Source organism: Bos mutus, chromosome 18 (assembly GCF_027580195.1).
Source record: "Bos mutus isolate GX-2022 chromosome 18, NWIPB_WYAK_1.1, whole genome shotgun sequence".
Classification (NCBI taxonomy): domain Eukaryota; kingdom Metazoa; phylum Chordata; class Mammalia; order Artiodactyla; family Bovidae; genus Bos; species Bos mutus.
The window spans coordinates 54,627,081-54,644,879 of record NC_091634.1 but is presented as its reverse complement, the minus strand read 5'-3'; the positions used below and the strand labels follow the sequence as shown (position 1 = coordinate 54,644,879).

At 45.9% G+C, this 17,799-nt stretch overlaps 1 protein-coding gene across 1 annotated transcript in view; it reads left to right on the top strand.

The window, feature by feature from the left end:
• Nucleotides 1-9,820, top strand: part of GAN (gigaxonin) — a 52,320-nt gene extending 42,500 nt beyond the window's left edge. The window contains exons 10-11 of the mRNA XM_070388658.1: nucleotides 943-1,052; nucleotides 1,165-9,820. Of these exons, the coding sequence (XP_070244759.1) occupies nucleotides 943-1,052; nucleotides 1,165-1,346 (292 nt within the window). The 3' untranslated portion in view covers nucleotides 1,347-9,820. The remainder of the gene's footprint in view (nucleotides 1-942; nucleotides 1,053-1,164) is intronic.
• The last annotated feature ends 7,979 nt before the right edge of the window (nucleotides 9,821-17,799 follow it).

Genomic DNA, 17,799 nt, shown 5'->3' with positions numbered 1-17,799 from the left:
AAGGACTTGTAACTGTAAAATAAAAAAGAATCTTAAAATTCAGTAAGACAGAAAACCCAGTTTGAAAAATGAACAGATCTTTGAGCAGACATTTCACCAAAGTAGATACACAAAGTATCCAGTAAGCACACACAGAGATGCTCAGCATCTTTAAAGTAAAAAAAAAGACCAACAATACCAAGAGCTGGCAGAAATGCCCAGCAGCTGGAATTTTCACACGTTGCTCATTGACATGCAAAAGGACACAACACCCTGGAAAACAGTGCGCCTTTTCTTATCAAAGGAAATACACCTTTAACCATATAAACAAGCAACTCCATAGCATAAGCACACAAAAGAGCTTTGCCCTCTAATGTTCAAAATAGCCAGACACTGGATAGTTAGTTAATCCCACAGTCCTGTCAGACTTGCGATTCCATGGACTGCAGCCTGTCCTGCTCCTCTGTCCATGGAATTTTCCAGGCAAGAATACTGGAGTGGGTTGCCATTTCCTTCTCCAGGCGATCTTCCCAACCCAGGGATCAAACCCAGGTCTCCCACATTGCCGGTAGACGCTTTACCAGCTGAACCACAAGGGAAGGCTGACACTAGAGGCTGCCCCAGTGCAACACTAGAGGCTGCCCCAGTGCTACACCAGTGTAGGGCAGTCCTACTTAAAATAACAAGAAATGAGATAATGAAGCCACAGCATGGGTGATCTCAGGAACACTGTGCTGAGGGACGGGAGCACACTGAACAGTGCAGTCTCTGATTCAGTCCACGCCACCTTCCGGAACAGACAGGCTTCAATCTTCAGTGACAGGAGGGAGATGAGCGTTTCCCCAAGAGGGGGTGTGGGGGTCGTGCCTCCTCCTGTTGGCGCCCCGAGTTTTGTCATCTCAGCCGGCCCGGATGTCACGGGCCATCTTCTTAGCCTCCTTCATCCTGTCCCTCTGTTTTCAGGTGGATCTATCTTAATGACCAGAATCTGTGCATCCCGGCCAGTTCCTCTTTCGTGTACGGAGCCGTCCCCATAGGCGCCAGTATCTACGTCATCGGAGATCTCGATACAGGTCAGCATGTTAAGGGTGATCTCGCGGGAGCCGTTTCCCGGGGTGGGGGCGGTCAGGGGCCCGGGGCCCCCAGGCACCGTATGTCACCTCTGCTTGTTCTCCTGGGGCGCAGGCACCAACTACGACTACGTGCGCGAGTTCAAAAGGAGCACGGGAACCTGGCAGCACACCAAGCCCCTGCTGCCCTCCGACCTGCGCCGCACGGGCTGCGCGGCCCTGCGCATCGCCAACTGCAAGCTGTTCCGCCTGCAGCTGCAGCAGGGCCTCTTCCGCATCCGCGTGCACTCGCCGTGACGCGCGGCCGCGGGACGCGCAGCTGCTGACCTCGCGCCGGCCTCCGTGCGGTAACGCGGGTGGTTTTCTAACGCTTTGAAGCCTGGGCTTCAGCTCTTGTTCCGGAGAAAACGTAAACTGCTGGAAAAAAAAAACTACCGAGCGGGGGGAATCCGTTTCTCCCGTAGGTGTGTCCCTAGACCAACCGGGGCTAGTCAGTGTCCGAAGAAAAGGGAAGTGGGAATCCTATCGTGTAAAATATGGAAGTTAAAGCCCTAAGGTGCATTTTCCCCGAGGGGATCTCCTGTCTGACTGACCGGTGTGTTCAAGTACCTGGCTTTGGTTGGGGAGAAAAAAAAATCCGTATATGCAAATCAACATATCCAAACATACCGGAATTGCTTTTCCACTGCACTTGGAAGGAGATATTATGCCTAACTCTGCCCAACCATTAAGGGTTTGTGCCTAAAAATGTTAGTTTGGACTCAATGCCAGTTAGTCTCCATTTAACTACTAGTTCTCCATCCTAAGAATCTTTTTTGAACTAAATTATGATGAATCAAAAAACTAAGATAAAATTTCTCTTGTATGACATTCTATCTTAGTAATCTAAAGGGTCAGTAAATTAAGGAGTCAGGTGGCAGCCCTCCTGTGACTTTAAAGGAAGTTCTAACTTCTGTGTGATTTCAGATGAAGATGCGGCAAGCTGTCATGTCTGGGGTTGAGAAGGATCTCCTGCAGTGCCATTCTTCCTTTTCAACTAAGCAGAACCATTTTATAAATCTGAGGACATTAGTAAGTAGGAGATTTTATAAAAGAAGGACCCGAGTCGGACAAATAATAAAGGTCTGCTATGACCAAAAAAAAAAAAAAAAAAAAAAGGTCCAGAGAAAACATATAGGGATCAAAAATTTACAAAAAAAAAAAAAAACCTGAAAGCACACAGTCTTGTTTACTACTGTCTAGGGTTTGAAAATGTCTTAGAATGCGAATCCATGGTAAGAATCAAGCCTTTGTAGCAGAATTTTCTCAATGCCGTTCACTAGTACGAGTTTCTGACAAATTACATAACAAGTAAAGTTTGGCTGGTAGAATAAACTACCTCAACTTAATTTCATTCTGTTCATAGTAGAGCAAATTAATCCTTTCCTCCTTCCCTCTCTCTCCATGTCAACCCACATTGACCCCACTTCCCGTGGGGGGAAAAAGTCTAGTCATTCGTGGCACTTAACCTTGTAAGATACTTTGTTTTCCATTTGAATTATGCCACTTTCATGTGAAACCAGGGACTTCAAAGTGACTTTATCATTTGAAATTTATGCAATATCAGGTTTCTAATCAATATAGAGGTCTTTATTTCTAATTGTTTTCTACAGCTTTTTTTTCCCCTCCCTCTTAGTATGTGGCTCTAAGAAGCAGCATTTAGTCTTAGAGATTAACGAACGTATCCTTTGGTTATAAATTTGAGAATAGGAACTTCTTCTGGAAACTTCTGCCTAGAATGTTCGTATGCTTTTCACATGCGTATGAAACATCACTTGCGTTCCTCCACCCAGGGGCAGTAGAAGGGGCACCTGTGGGCAGTTTTTTTTCTTCTACTTGTTAGAAGTCAATCCAGTGCTAGAAAAGGTCGCTGGGCAGCCTTGCTGTGGGGATTCTGAAGAACGCTGTGTGCACGTTCGCTCTCCATCCTGGCAGAAGACGCGGGTCACAGAGGCACGGGGTTTCCATCTCCTCTATCAGAGGCAGGAGGCCACTCACGTAGCAGATCTGACCCCTAAGTCAAAGCCAGCCTCTGTGCTTCGTGCCGTGTACCAGTCAGCTGTTGTCTGCACGCTTTCCCCAGGATGTCTTGGATGTCTTTTAATCAAGGCAAACTACATGGCCACTACAAAGAAAGAAAACTTTCTTTGTACAACTAGATGTTAATTTTATGGGAAATAAACTGCCGAAAGAGTGGGTTTTCTTTGGTAAAATGCCCCGTACAGAACAGAACCTTAGCCTTCAGAAGCCACCACTGAGGTACACTAAGTGGTAACCGATGTCCTGTTAAAGCTGTGACAGTCAGCAATTTTCTTTTCTTTAATTTCTGAAGTTTAAAGTTCTTTCCAGGCTACGCCAGGCCTCTCCAAGGAGACAGTTCATTGTTCAGGAGTGAATGAGTCCCTGTTGCAATATATCAGTGCCTGCATGACTTGGTCAATTCATTTTATAAAAGTTTTATTATTATTTAGTTCGTTGACACTGTAGCTGCAAAAGTTAGGTAATGTTTTCTAAAAGTAAATTTGCCACATAATATGGGATGCAATAACCAACAAAAGCTGCTAAGTGCCAAACTTATTTTATTATATATAAATATAAAAATATCACATTGAAGTTTCGAGATGTATTTAATTTTATTATGTTCCAAAATGAATCATGACTTTCTTGTAAATCACGGTTACATCAGTATTGTGAAGTAAATTTGAACTCATTTCATGCAGGTTTGTGTTTTAACCATCCACTTATGCCTTGAAACATCCTTTCTTGGTAAATTTTTGATATTTCTTTTAACAGAAGGCACTTTTACCAGGTGTATGTTGAAATTAGCGGCTAAAGATAGATCTTAAAATTTTAAATACAATATCTTGGGGGGAAGTGCAATTTATTTTCATTATCCAAGTTGTCTCAGGTTAGAGTAAGTGAATATTGAAAGGATTTCTTCTAGGCTACAGTCTAAAGTAGGTTTGTTTGTTTCTTTGTTTAATACATCCAAACATAGTTGTTGGTTTTTTTTTTCAAAGATTTAAGTGTTTAATTTAAAATGAAGTTTAAAAATTTTTTTTGATAGTGCTTATATCCTGTGAGAGATAAAAGTGTGTATGTGTGTGTGTGAGGGGAGAGAGAGTGTGTGTGTGTGATGTGATGTGGTATGTCTGTTTATATATGTTTACTTTTGGAATTGTCATTCCAAACTACATATATTATTGTCTCCTGGTGCTTCAGAGAAATTCTTGAGCCTCTGGCCCTTCAGCTTATACTACTGTGTTAAACTCATGTTGAGTGAATATATTGATGTATTTGTAGTTTGTAGTAAGTTTTACTTGCCATTTGCATTTCTTTTTTTTAGCATAGTAAAAACAGTGCTTACCAACTCATAGTTGGTATACTGTAAAAATTTGGCCTAAGAAATTTCTAAATTCATCGTTCCTTTCACTAATCTGTTCTTTGATCGCCGTCAGGAGTTGATAGTTAAGAGTAGGCTTTTTTCAAACTGTGCAGCAACCAAAAAGGAATATTTGGGGGATGTTGGACAGTATACTGTTTGTCTTGAAGTATTGTCTCACCTTGCACTACCACTTTAGTGATGGCACTTTCTTCAGTGACACTTTGGAAGTGCCATTTTGTCCTTTATGAGCGGGGAGTTCCCTGGGCGATGCACCGGAGATACATCCTTTGTATTGACGGGGTAAAGACAGGGCTCCTTTGCTGCAGCACTGCAGTTACTCAGGGTAGCAGGTTAGGGTTCTAGAGAAATGTGTTAGCTGCCTTGGTCCATTGGCTTTCTGCCTGGTGCGTTCTTCCTACAGTGTGCCAGACCAGGGATCCCCAAAAATTTTCCAAGGAGCTCTAAAAACACTACAGTATTACCTTCTAGAATGTTGGCTCTCCTGTTTCAAGAGGAGGCTGCCTGTGGTCAGATGAAGACATGGAACTGTCCAGGGAAAGAATGAGGTGGCACTTCCACTGCATCAACTTTGAAGGTGCTGGAACCCCCTTACAGAGCACCCAGTGGAAGGGAAGGGAAGGGTGAGGCTGCTTGGATTCAGGGGCTGCCCTTTGTGCTCTGAGAGAAGTGATCCCACTTGGCACAGAAAAGCCCGCCCTGGGTTTAATCACCAGTGTTGATTGAGCTCCTATTCAGAATTCTGCTTGGGCTTCTGAGGAGCATCACAGGGAGGCAGGTGAAATACGGACCTCCCTCTAGACTGTAAACTCCTCGTGGGAGGGACCCTGCCTTAGTGTTCTGCTAATCCCAGTGCTTGGCACACAGTAGGTAGTCATTTATTATGACCAATGAATATAGTGTCCTTGCGATCCAAGTGACATTCTTCACAGGATTGAAAGTGACTTGCTTTTAAGTGGGATTTTTAAATGAGAAGCTTTGTATACAGATGGGCCGGCCTCCTGACATAGAGCCGGAAACCTAGAGAATAAAAAAAGCAAAGTGCCTGACCTGTATTATGCACAGCTCTGTGGTCTGTTTGTGCCATGGGATTTTTGAGACCCTATCCTCAGAATTTAATAATGTCTATCACATTTAATTTTTTTTTTCACTGTTTTTTATTTGGGGCTTAGAATCTTCCCAGAGCATACTCTTTGACCCTGACTTGCCTGTGATAGGTGCACTGCTCTCTGGTGGACAGAAAGCATCCCGTAGATACACCTTCATTCCCCACTTCAGATGTGAATGGAAACCAAATTTGGGATCCAGTCTTTGGACTATCATTTCACTGTTCAGCCCATTAGAATATCACTTAATATTATAGGCAGGCAAGTATTTTAATCATATAAGAATCACTTAGAGTGTAACTTAAACTCCCAAATATATCCTTTACAAGTTACACAAATATAAACTAAAAGATCTTTGGTTTTCTTTGTCAGTTAGCTGTGGGAAATTTAAGAATTTACTGAAGTCGTAGGAGCCGAGGTAATAAGGATTTGCGTTTGAGAGAGAAGCTGTTTTTACTTTGAAAAGCTGAAGCTTCACTTACCCTTCGCTTTCTTACCACATTTAAGGGAAAAGATACTGTGTCTTAGAATGTTGAGGAAAGCATTTTTCTAGTTTTCTAGCAATCCGTGAAGTATTCTTTGGGGCTGGTTCAGAAATGATAGAAGTTTACACTACGCGGGTGAGGAGTGTGGCGCACTTGCTGACGTCTGAGGAGAATGTGAGCTCAGGTGAGCTGCCCTTCTGTTGCCAGTGAGATTGAGCTGGTGGCTTCATCTATTCTTTTTTTGGTGGGGGGCAGGGCACACTACCTAGTAAAACTTCTAAATTTTTTGTCTTTTTTCAGAGGTAATTCTATTGTTTTAATTTTAAACATGTCTCAACTTTGTCACATTGTAATATGTGACATGTGAGAACCTCACATGTAACCATATCTCCTCTGGTCTGATTCATACCCTTTAGGAAAATTAGTTCTTGCTCAGTTCTACATTTGAAGTTCTCTAAGTGGAAGGACTTTTAAACTCCTTCCCTTTCTTATGAAATTAAATATCTAATTTGTTGTTGAGTCACTAAGTCTTGTCCGACTCTTTGCAACCCCATGGACTGCAACACGTCAGGCTTTCCTGTCTTTTACTGTCTCTCAGAGTTTGCTCAAATTCATGTCCATTGAGTTGGTGATGCTGTTTAACCATCTATCTCATTCTCTTGCCCCCTTCTCCTCCTGCCCTCAGTCTTCTTACCCAGCATCAGGGTCTTTTCCAATGAGTCGGCTCTTTGCATCAGGTGGCCAAAGTATTGGAACTTCAATCAGTCCTTCCAATGAATATTCAGGGTTGATTTCCTTTAGGATTGACTGGTTTGATCATCCTTCCAGTCCAAGGGACTCTCAAGAGTCTTCTCCAACACCACAGTTCAAAAGCATCAATTCTTCAGTGCTCAGTTTTCTTTATAGTCCAACTCTCACATCCATACATGACTGCTGGAAAAACCATAGCCTTGACTGTATGGACCTTTGTCAGCAAAGTTATGTCTTCACTTTTTAATACACTGTCTAGGTTTGCCATAGCTTTCCTTCCAAGGAAGAAGTATCTTTTAATTTCTAATAACATTTAATATCTAATAACATTGCTTAATTAGCTAGTGAGACATATCCATTGCCTTTTCTTTTTCCTGTTGAGATAAAAAATAATCTAAAATTGCTACTCAACTGAAATTTGGGCTGATTTTGATATTGGTGTCCCCAAGGCCCAACAGAATTGTTGCAAATTCTTAAATCACTGTGATTTGAATTAGAGAGGATGCAAGGGATGAAAGCCCTCAGAGTCTGAGTACACACTGCATAAGATAAAGTGGGGCAGACTTAGCTACTTCTGTGACCCAAGTAAATGGCCACTTCAAATAATTCAGACCCCAAGTGGCTATAGGTTCATCTTTCTGGTTGGTGAATTATATTTATTATAACTTCATTTTTAGCATTTCAGTAGAAGTTTTTAAGGACTTTATTTGTATTCCTCTCACTCATCAGTTACAAGGTGTACCTTAGAACCTTGAAGTACACTTTTTCAGGTTACACAGAGGAACTTGGTTCAAAGATGACTGTACAAATAGTTTGCTTCATCACGTTTCCTGTTTAATTGGATGAGAATCACACATGCACTTATTCCCTTGTTCTTCGTGTTTATAGGAAAAACTGTTCTCAGCTGCCTCATTATGTAGTGCTGTGCTTGATCCCCTGCCAATTGAGAAGAATTCAACACATTCTGTCCTTTAACAAAAGCCTGGAAGCAAGCAGTAAGCGGCCTTGAGGAATACAATTCTCTAAGGCGTAGTTTCCATTTTACTTTTAATCAGGAGGAACAATAATTCTCCTAGAGCTGCTGCATAGTGATTACTTGAAACTCGACTTGAACTTTAAAGAATCTTTACAAGGCTGTATTTTCGTAGCGTAGAAAAGTAGTATGTTTAAACACCACTGCTATGTAAAATAGTAGGCTTCATTGCCATGGTCATTCACAGCAGATAGGAAAACATGTCTGTAATTTGACCCAATGTTTGGGATTCAGATGCTTGGGGTTAACTGTTCTTCATATTCGATAAGGTGCTAGTGGGAGCAGTTTAAGGATCTAATAGGTGTATTTTCATGAGTTTGTTTCCCAAGAATCTTACCTTTGCTGAAAGTATAGGGCTCATGAAGTTCCTCTGTTCTGATAACCTGGGGTTTTACAGTGAAACTCTCAAAGTGTGGAGTTGAGTTATACTTAAAATCACAAGTGATCGGATTTGTCTGGTGTGTCAGTGGAATGTCCCCAACTTCCTCCTGGACAGGGTACACCTGGGCGCTGTCCTCCCCAGCAGCTCCCAGGTCCTTCAGTTTTTGTAAACAGACCTTCCCTTCCGGGGGTGATTTCTTATTAGGAATTACTTAGGACCCCTGATGGCCAAAAAGAGTTACGCCCATTCCTAAAAACCTGGCATACTAGGAATAACTTACATACCAGGTAAAATCTAAAACCTTCACTGTCCCTGTGCATTAATAAGATTTAATGGTTAGGCTTGTGCTTTTCATACTAAAGGGCTTGCTCCCCTCATCAGGATTCTGGCAAAGTTCTCAGGTGGATCTAGCCGTGGGCCGTGCCCACTTTTTGGTTTCCAAGAGAGCCGGGGTTCACCCCCGGACAGCCCCAGGCTTCCTTGGTCGTAATGATTTTGAGGAAATTGTAAACATTCTCTGTACTGGCCAGGCGAACCCAGTGGTTGTGAGCATGCGTGGGCGTTGGGGGCCCGGTGCATGCTGGGTGTAAAGATGGCTCCCACTGCCGCGTGCCCCTCGAAGCCCATCACCCCAGAAGCAAAGGATGGGTGTTCACCTGCCCGGGTTCCTGTGGAGAGCCAGCGGAGTGAGGAAGGTGAGAGCTAGGCGCCTCGAGCACAAATTGGGGGTGATTGGGACCTCGGCTGCAGTTGCCGCCCGTCTCAGCCACAGTCTTCGCCCCTTGCTCAGTATCCTGGCCTCAGAGCTTTCTTCATGCTCGCATCTGCCGCCACATGATGCACAAGCAAATACACGTTCCCTTTTACAAGATGCATATTTTTTGGATCCGTGATACCACTCTCCCGCTTCTCTAAAACCTGGAATTCAGGGTAATTCTAGACAGTGGAAACACCCCAAGATATGTGTTTAGGATATTTAGAGTGGTTACAAATATCCTTTGTTTCAGGGTTTGCCTGATGAAGTACTCTGCTGCTGCTGCTAAGTCGCTTCAGTCGTGTCCGACTCTGCGACCCCATAGACGGCAGCCCACCAGGCTCCCCAGCCCCTGGGATTCTCCAGGCAAGAACACTGGAGTGGGTTGCCATTTCCTTCTCCAATGCATGAAAGTGAAAAGTGAAAGTGAAGTCGCTCAGTCGTGTCCGACCCTTAGAGACCCATGAACTGCAGCCTACCAGGCTCCTCCGTCCATGGGATTTTCCAGGCAAGAGTACTGGAGTGGGGTGCCATTGCCTTCTCCATGAAGTATTCTAATAATATTTAAAAGTTTCTGGAACTTGAATTTTTCTTTTTTTCCCTAAAATATAAAAGGTAGTAGTCAATGCTAGTCAAATAAATGATATTTTCTATGTTTCAGTTTGAGATCACTAGACCTAAACTACTTCTCTGAACTTGGATGTTGTGTGGAACCTAAAGACAAACTTTGTGGTGGTGTGTAGAACTTCTTTACCTTCAACTAAAAAAGGGTTATTTAACAAAGTAATATCAAAAAAAAAAAAAAAAAACCAAAACAAAGTAATATCAAAAGTGAGCTACTTAATCCTTTTATAAAGTCACTTCCTTTCCAGTTCAGATTATGGACTTCTGGATTTAGTGGTACGTGACTTATCCAGCTTGTTTTGATTTCAATAAGACATTTTATAAAGTCATTCTTGATATTTTTGTGATTGAGAAAAGGAAGTAGAAATAGGTTTAAAGGAGCTGAGAAATAGGTGCTATTGATGAGAATGGGCCCTTGTGTCCACACGGATGGGAATAATCGAGCAGTGTGTATTCTTAATGTTTTCTTTAATAACGTATAAAAATACAGATGACAGAAGCATTGCGTGTTAGGTGCTTATTTTACAGTCTAATAACATGGCTAAATATAGTCTTATGTCCAGATTCACAGAAGACAGTTCCCAGTTGAAAGGGAAAGAAACAAACTGTGGGATGGGGTGGGAATCATTGATAATTTGAACGTACGCCAGCTGTTTAAAGTAGTGCCCTTGTCTGTGTGTAGGGGCTGGTAGTCGGACGAGGAAGTCTGTTTTGTCCACCCGCTGCACTGATTGGCCCCGGGAACCAGCATCCAGGAGGATGACAGCCAGGCTGGCGGGCGCTCTGGAAGCTCTGACAAGAAGCTCTGGAGGCCCCAGGCTCTGGCCTTGCTGGGCTTTAGAAGAAGCAGGTGTGCGTGTCCCAGACCACTGCCTCCTGGCTCAGGCCAGGAAGCAGAAACTATAGAGGTAGAATGTTTCTGTCACTTGTAGAACTTTCTAGAGTTGCCTCATGATAAACGGGGTGCCTCCTGTGGTTTTGAGCGCTCGGCTCTGAGGATCACCCCAAAGCTGCCCTCTGCAGCTGTGTCTCGTGAGTATGATGGAGTCAGCCAGGGGGGTCTTGGATGGTGTGCAGATACTGTCACAGGCTCCAGAGCTTGGAGGTTCTGTGAACAGTTTAGTTTAAAAAAAAAAAAAAAGGGGGAATGTTTGTGCTTCAGCTTTCACGTTGCTTTGGGGGAGAAGGCCTCTGTTCCTCTCGTGTGCTGCTCCCATCCTCCCTGCCCGCCACCTGCTCACCACCTCCTGACTGTGGCCGCTGGCCCGAGGCACAGTCAGCATGAGCAGAACCTTCATAAACAGACAAATCTCTAGAGACTTCCCTAAAACCGTAATTGTCAACTAGACAGCGATTCTTGCTCTTTCTGTATTTTTCGTTGTCAATCTCTCAGTATCTCTGCAGAGTTAAGAAAGCTAATAAGTCAAAATCGTATTCTCTTAAGCAGGGCTTAGGTGACCTATGGCCTGGGATGCCATCGAGGGGACCGTGCAGTGGGAAGAGTTGGGTTGGCCGACCTCTTCCAGCACCTTCTGACTCCAGGAATGGGTCCACTCACTAGTGGGTCACTTTGTCATCCCTTGGGAAGCGCCTCCAGAGGACCTGCCTCCTCCCAGGCTCTGTCTGTCCCTCTTCCATGAAAGCCATGCAGCGGGGGCTCCACTCCCTCTGTCCTTCCCGATGCCACCTGCCCCAAAGCGCAGGAACGGAGCAGAGGCTGGGCCAGGCACCCAAGCCCAGGTCATTGGGAGGGTGCTGTCCATGTTGTTCTCCAGATCTGTGTCTTCTGCCCATGCCCTTGGTCATCTTCACTCACTAATAATAATCCTTGGTTTGACCCAGTGTTGATTTATCTCCTGTGCACCATTGTGCCCACATGGGCTGCGGGCAGGATCTCCGAGGACGCAGGCCCTTCCCACAACTTCTTCCTGGGCAGTCGAAGAACTTTAATCAAGGTAGAAGGAGGTTATTTTGGTCATGTTCTCAAGTATACCCTTAGTCATGTACTTTTGCAATCGCATCTCCACCCTGCCCTCTATTCTCATCCCATAGCCTTTCCCAGCCTGATTTTTTTAGCTGCTTGATTTAAGTATCCAAGAAAAGGGTGGGGGTGGGGGCGGGGCACATGGTGGTACTGAAGGGGGGTGGTGGGGGCGGGGGGCGGGGGTGGACTCTTCTGGTTCCCCAGACCATTAGTCTAACAATATGTGTTGAAAAGGCATTCTTCTGGGAGCTCCTGACCTGGCCTTTGTGACCAGCACTTTCTGCAGCCAGAGTGGTCACCCAGGCTGGGCAGCTCCCAGGGTCTGCACCATTCTGCTCCTCCCACGTGGCAGCCGGGAGGGTGGGGTGCAGGGAGCAGAGCCTCACGTCCCCCCACCATGCTGCCCCAGGCGTGGCCAAGTGTGTCTCAGCGGCTCCTTAAGCAACTAGACGAGAACAGCCTCCCTGGGGCCCGGGTTGTCCCCACCTTCCACGCCTGCCCTGCAGGTTCTCGGCTCCTCCTGGAGCCCGGGGAAGGGGTCCCCGTGCCACAAGTTCTACCTCAGCACCCAGCCACCTGGCACCGTGCAGGGCCCACCTCTTCCTTTTCTCTTATTTAGCTCTGCTTAGAAACACACTGCACTCCAAATGGTGAATAGGATTGGAAATTAGAATTACTCGTTTACAATAAGAAAGAGACCCATCTCTTCATATTGTTGGTTTTTTTTTTAAAAAGGAATTTTTGCTTCAGAAGAAACCGCAGAACATAAATGTATTCTTAACCTAGGCATATGCTCATTGAATTTGACTATGCTTTGTAAAAAAAAATTATGTAGTAACGTGGGGCAAAAGGGTGTCATCAGCTTAAAAACAAACCTTCAGTGTCGGTGGGTTTAGCATTGTTTTTTTGTAGGGGACTTCAGAAGTCAAGTGCTACATGAAAACAGAGATCAGCCACGTTCCATGGGGTAGATGATTTTATGGTGGGAAATGTCTCAAGTGGCCTTCAGTTGAAAAAAGCACAGGCTGTCCTAGCAGCACTCAGTTTAAAAAAAAAAGCAGTATCAGAGGCTTTTTCTGCTGATGGAATTCTTTTCATTTTGACTCATCTGTAACACTGCTTTTGTCTGCTTCCTCATTCCTGTGCCCCTTCAAGTCACCAGTGACATAGAAACACTTGTTTTGTTTTTAATAATACCCCTTGTGAATTGGTAGGACCATGAAAAAAGGAATCCTGTTCTCAGCAGAACTTGTGAACTCCCATCACAGCCCATCCTGCTGGGAGTGATCAGTGGTAACCAAAGCACCTCCCTCCTCCAGGCACCCCCCGCACCCTCATCAGAAGCCATTGCAGAAGCACCGCCAGCAGGCCCTGGCAGACTGCTTTCTCCCTCTGTTCCCGGTGATAGGAGATGCTCGTCCCTGTCTGTAGATGGGGTCCGTCCATCACTCGTCCTGAACGTGTAGGTTCACGTCTTCTCTCACTGACCCCCGGCTCCCACTGTGAGAGAAGACTGCCAAGAGAATTCCTTGAAACAGGGCCACAGGTTCAGGGTGGCTCTCCCAGACTCAGGGCTGACCCTCGCAGTGGGCCCTGGCCCGGCAGGACGACCCGCAGACACACCTGTGACCAGTTCACGTTGCTGTATGGCAAACACCCATCACAATATTGTAAAGTAATCATCCTCTGATTAAAATAAAAGCAAAACACGTCTCTGTTGGCTGGTTGCCTGTGCAACACCAGCCACCATATGTGACAGCCACCCTTGTCCAGGACCCGTTTTTAGCACACTCTTGACTTGTCATTCTGATGCTTTCAACGCCACAAAGCAAAGTCCACGAATACCAAATTCCCAAAATACCATACCAAAATTCATCCTGTTTTAAATGCAGATCTTTGTTTAACGTAGCTACATTTTCTGACATGGTACATATAGTAGAGTTTCTCATTTAAATCCTGCCGCTTTTATTACCTGGTAAGCTTCCAAGTTGACCAGTCTACTTAGACGTGTTTTCAGATGAGGTTACATTGTGTGTGAGAAGGTATCCTGATCTTTAGAGACAGACCTACTGCTGAAAAAACACTAGAGATTTGCAATGAATCATATATAAGTTAGACAAAAGACATTCTAGAGAAAGTTCAAAGTATTTCAAGTACTGGGAAGTTGCAACTTGTAGAATTATCCTCCCCGAATTCAGTAGGCTAGCAGAGAAATTGTGCTAATGTGATTTCATTGAAATGTCACGTCTCAAACATTCTGTGGTCCAAGTGTACTCGTTTGTTCCGTGGAGTAATTTTCTATTCCGTTGCTGGTATGAAATTTTAGTGAACTTGAAGTAAATTTGAATTAGTAACCTTTCTTACAAAGTTGCTCTATGGTTTACAAGTAATCCTCATGCAGAGAGGCTGTGTTAACTTTCTTAAATTAAGTAGCACGCACTTTGTTTATCTGCTTCGGTTCATTGTGGGGTAACTACGGGGTCGCCCCGTCTCACGAGCACAGGATTTGTGCTTTGGGAGCATACTGCAATTGTGCTGTTCTCTTGTACCAAGGATCAGTGAAAGTGTTTTATCTTTTTTATGTAGTTTGTATTGACTGGATTTTATAATTGTAAGAAAACAGAAACAGAGTGTTGTATTTTGATCTGAAATTTGTCTATGGTAAAGTAATTTTGTTTTATGTATTGGAAGTTCATTTAAAACTTGAAATATTTTCTAGAAGGGTACCGAACAAATGAATTGTCTTTAAGCTGTTTAATTAACCTAATAAAACAATTTGATGGGGAAGGCATTGCAATTGATCCTCATTTTTACAGTGGTTCCTGCTAAGTTAGCATGGTCGGTACAGCTTGGCTTGACCCGGCTTCTGAACGGAATGTGGTCTTTTTACACCGTATATTGCACGGTCTGAGTGTCAGAATCCTGGATCCTGGCTCACAGTGTAAGCTACACGCTCCTTGCCCACACTCCACAGTCTTTGCCTTGGTGTCTTCCATTCTCCATCAGGGTAAGTCTCCATTTGGTCTCCCAAAAGACAGTTTCGGATTTCCTTTTCTTGGAGGAGAGAAAGACATTAGACTTAACGAGGAACAGAGGGTCTTGACATCAAGGGTCTAGTCATAGGTTGGAGAATTCTATGACAGATAGGATTCTCTGTAATTTGCTGTCCTGCCCAGAGACTGCAAAGCTGCAGAGATCAGGGAAACTGTCACAGGCAGATCTCCACCGAAGGCGTGAGGTGGAGAGACTTCCCAGCAAGGCCAAAGGTACACATGTAAGGTCTGCCAGAATTGCTCCCGAAATCATGTGGAAAGGAGAAGAAACAGAATGTTCCTCTTCAGTTGCACAGTGTAGCGTTAGGTAGGTTTGGAAGTTGGCTTAAAATTGTTTCCACCTCCCACAATGACGAGAAGGTTCTATGGCCCCGTGGTCTGTCAGCCTTTTTATCTTTGGGGGGTGGGAAGGTTGCTGTGGAACCCTTTATTTAAACAAAGCCTTGGCCAGAAACCAGTGCCCAAGTTGGCTGGTTGCAGAAGGGTGTGGTCGGGGCCATCAGATCCTAAAGCCCGGCCATTCAATGTCCAGGCCTCTGCCAGCAGCTCCAAGGGGTCCATGCTGTGCCCACTCCTGGGAAACCTTGGCAGTCTCTGCCCTCTCAGAGCCTCTGTTTCTTGTCTATAAAATGAGACTTAAGTCACTGGATTTCCTTGTCTGGAGGGCAAGGATGTAATTCCTCCTTATATAAAACCCTGGACTAGATCATCACCAGGTCCCTTTTGTATGTACGTTACTTGAGGTGTCAATCGGCTCACAGCCTGCCCTACGAAGGAACCCAGTTCTGGGGGAATACACCCCAGATTGCCTGTTCTTGGTGGGGGCAGGGGCACTTTGCTAGTTTTCATATAGGTGAAGATGGGACATCAGGGGTTGACCGTGTCACCCTCCTGAAACTGTTGCTGGTATCATAGGGTAACACGTCGTATTGACCAGCTGCGCACAGGGGCTGCTTCAGGCACCTCACATGTGAACTCACTTCATCCTCAGAACAACCCATTTCACAGCAGAGAAAACTGAGGCCCAGAGATCGGCACTTGGCCAGACTCCAGAGATTCAGTGGTGAGAGGGCAGAACTGGATTCAAGGCCAGGTGGTCTGGTGGCCTCTCTCTAGAAAGGGGACAGACCTTCTTGAAAGCTGTTCATGTGTTTGCTTAATGGCCAAGCGTGGAAAATTAAATAGTTTTGTGGCCAAAGGGGTCAGTCAGGGAAGGCTTCCTGGATAGGAGGCAAATTAGGAGGTCTGGTGATACTGCCACTATTCAGCTAGAATAGACGCTGATGGGTGCCAAGACCAACTCTGAGTGAAGAGGGTGGGTGGGTGGGGGCGTGTGTGTGTGTGCGCGTGCGTGCGTGTACACCCGCGCACGTGTTGTTTCATTTTAAAAGAAACCTGTAGCTTTCTAAAGAACTGAGTTCATTCATTTGTGTTCACTGCCTGTTGGGTTTTGGAGCAGCTTCTGAAATTTGGGTGTGAGCAGGGTATGCTCCTCATCGCCCCCCTGAAAACAGTTCACACACACTGAGATGCTGTCGTGAAACAACAGCAACAGAAAATGGCAAGTGTTGCTGAGGGTGTAGAGCAACCGGGACCCTCATGCTCTGCGGGTGGGGAGGGGCAGTGGTGCAGCCACTATGGGGAGGCACTCGGTGTCTCCACTACAAGCTCCACAGGGTTACCATGTGCCCCACACCTCCACTTCCAGGTGCGAGCAGCCAAGAGAGATGAAAACGGGCTCAAACCACTGCTCTCACATTCGCCCACAGGTGCAGACCGCCCACCGGCCCACGCGGAGATGAGTGGATCCACCTCCTGTGGCCTGTCCATAAAACACGCCAAGTGAAGGGAGCCAGTCACAAAAGCCCACATATTACATTTGTCTGAAACGTCCAGAAAAGAGATCCCTGGAGACACGCAGCAGATTCACGGTTGCCAGGGCCTAGGGGGGAGGGATGGGGAGTGACTGCCTATGATGGGTTCCCTGCAGATGCAGAAAGGGTTTTGGAACCAGATAGAAATGATGCTTGCACGGCATTCGGAATGTACTGAATGCCACTGAATTGTGCACTTTTAAATGGTTTGTGTTGTGTGAAGTTTCCCTTGATTAAAAAAAAAAAATGAGGGATCGAATATGGGGAGCAAATAAGAGAAAAGATCACCACTACATGCTGGGTCGTTGGGAAGACTGAGAAAGAGGAGAACCCACTTGCCAGCCCCGAGTGGTGTGTCTTGTAGACGCCCCCGGGACAGGCAAGATTCAGGCTGGGGGGCTGCGTGTCTGGTGTGTGCAGAGTCAGCCACCCGTGTGTGTGTCCCCTGGTGTTTGGGGTGATCCACCGACTTCTTCCTCACCATCAGGAAATTGAAAATCTGAACAGATTTTCTCAGATTCAATGGGAACGAGTCTGCCTGTGAAACACCAGACCACTGGATACAAAGCCAGTCGGCACCACCATCCCCTCCTTGGGGTACTTTCTTATCCCCTGTGCCTGGGGGCCAGAGGCCTCATCCTGGCATGTGGTGGGAGCTAAAGGGTCCGCGGTGTGGTACCCCACCCTTGCCAATGCACAGCATGACCCTGCGCTAGATACAGGGCTCTCACCTCAGCTCTGTAGGGGCTGCTGCTTATAAACAGGACGCCTGCCCCGCTGCCTGGCATGGGCTGCGGCAGCCCCAGCCTCCTCCTCCCGCTCCTAGAGCCGGGCAGGCCTGTCAGACCCCTTGCCCAGGAACAGTGGCCACTCCTAAAATGTTTGCAGGGAAAGGCAGCAGGCGCTCCCTCAGGCTGGAGGCGGGGTGCTGAGAATTCCCAGCCTGAGGATCTTACCGTAAGGGTGGGTGTATTTTTATCCAGCAGGATATACTTATCAGCTACAGCCAGGAAAGGGGAAACTGACTTAACAATTCCAGCCCCACCAGATTCGCCATCGCTGCAATGGCTCTGTTTCCCCAGTGCTGCTGGGAGGCGGGGAGGGAGGAGGGAGAAAGGTTATCACCTGCCTGGGGTGCTGGTGCCCCTCAGCTGCCTTCCCTCCAGTTCTCTAAGCTGCCCAGAGACTTCTGGGGGGCAGCAGCCATCAGACACCTGCCATCCAGGGGCAGGACCTCCGCTGCTGGTTACCCTCACAGCGTTC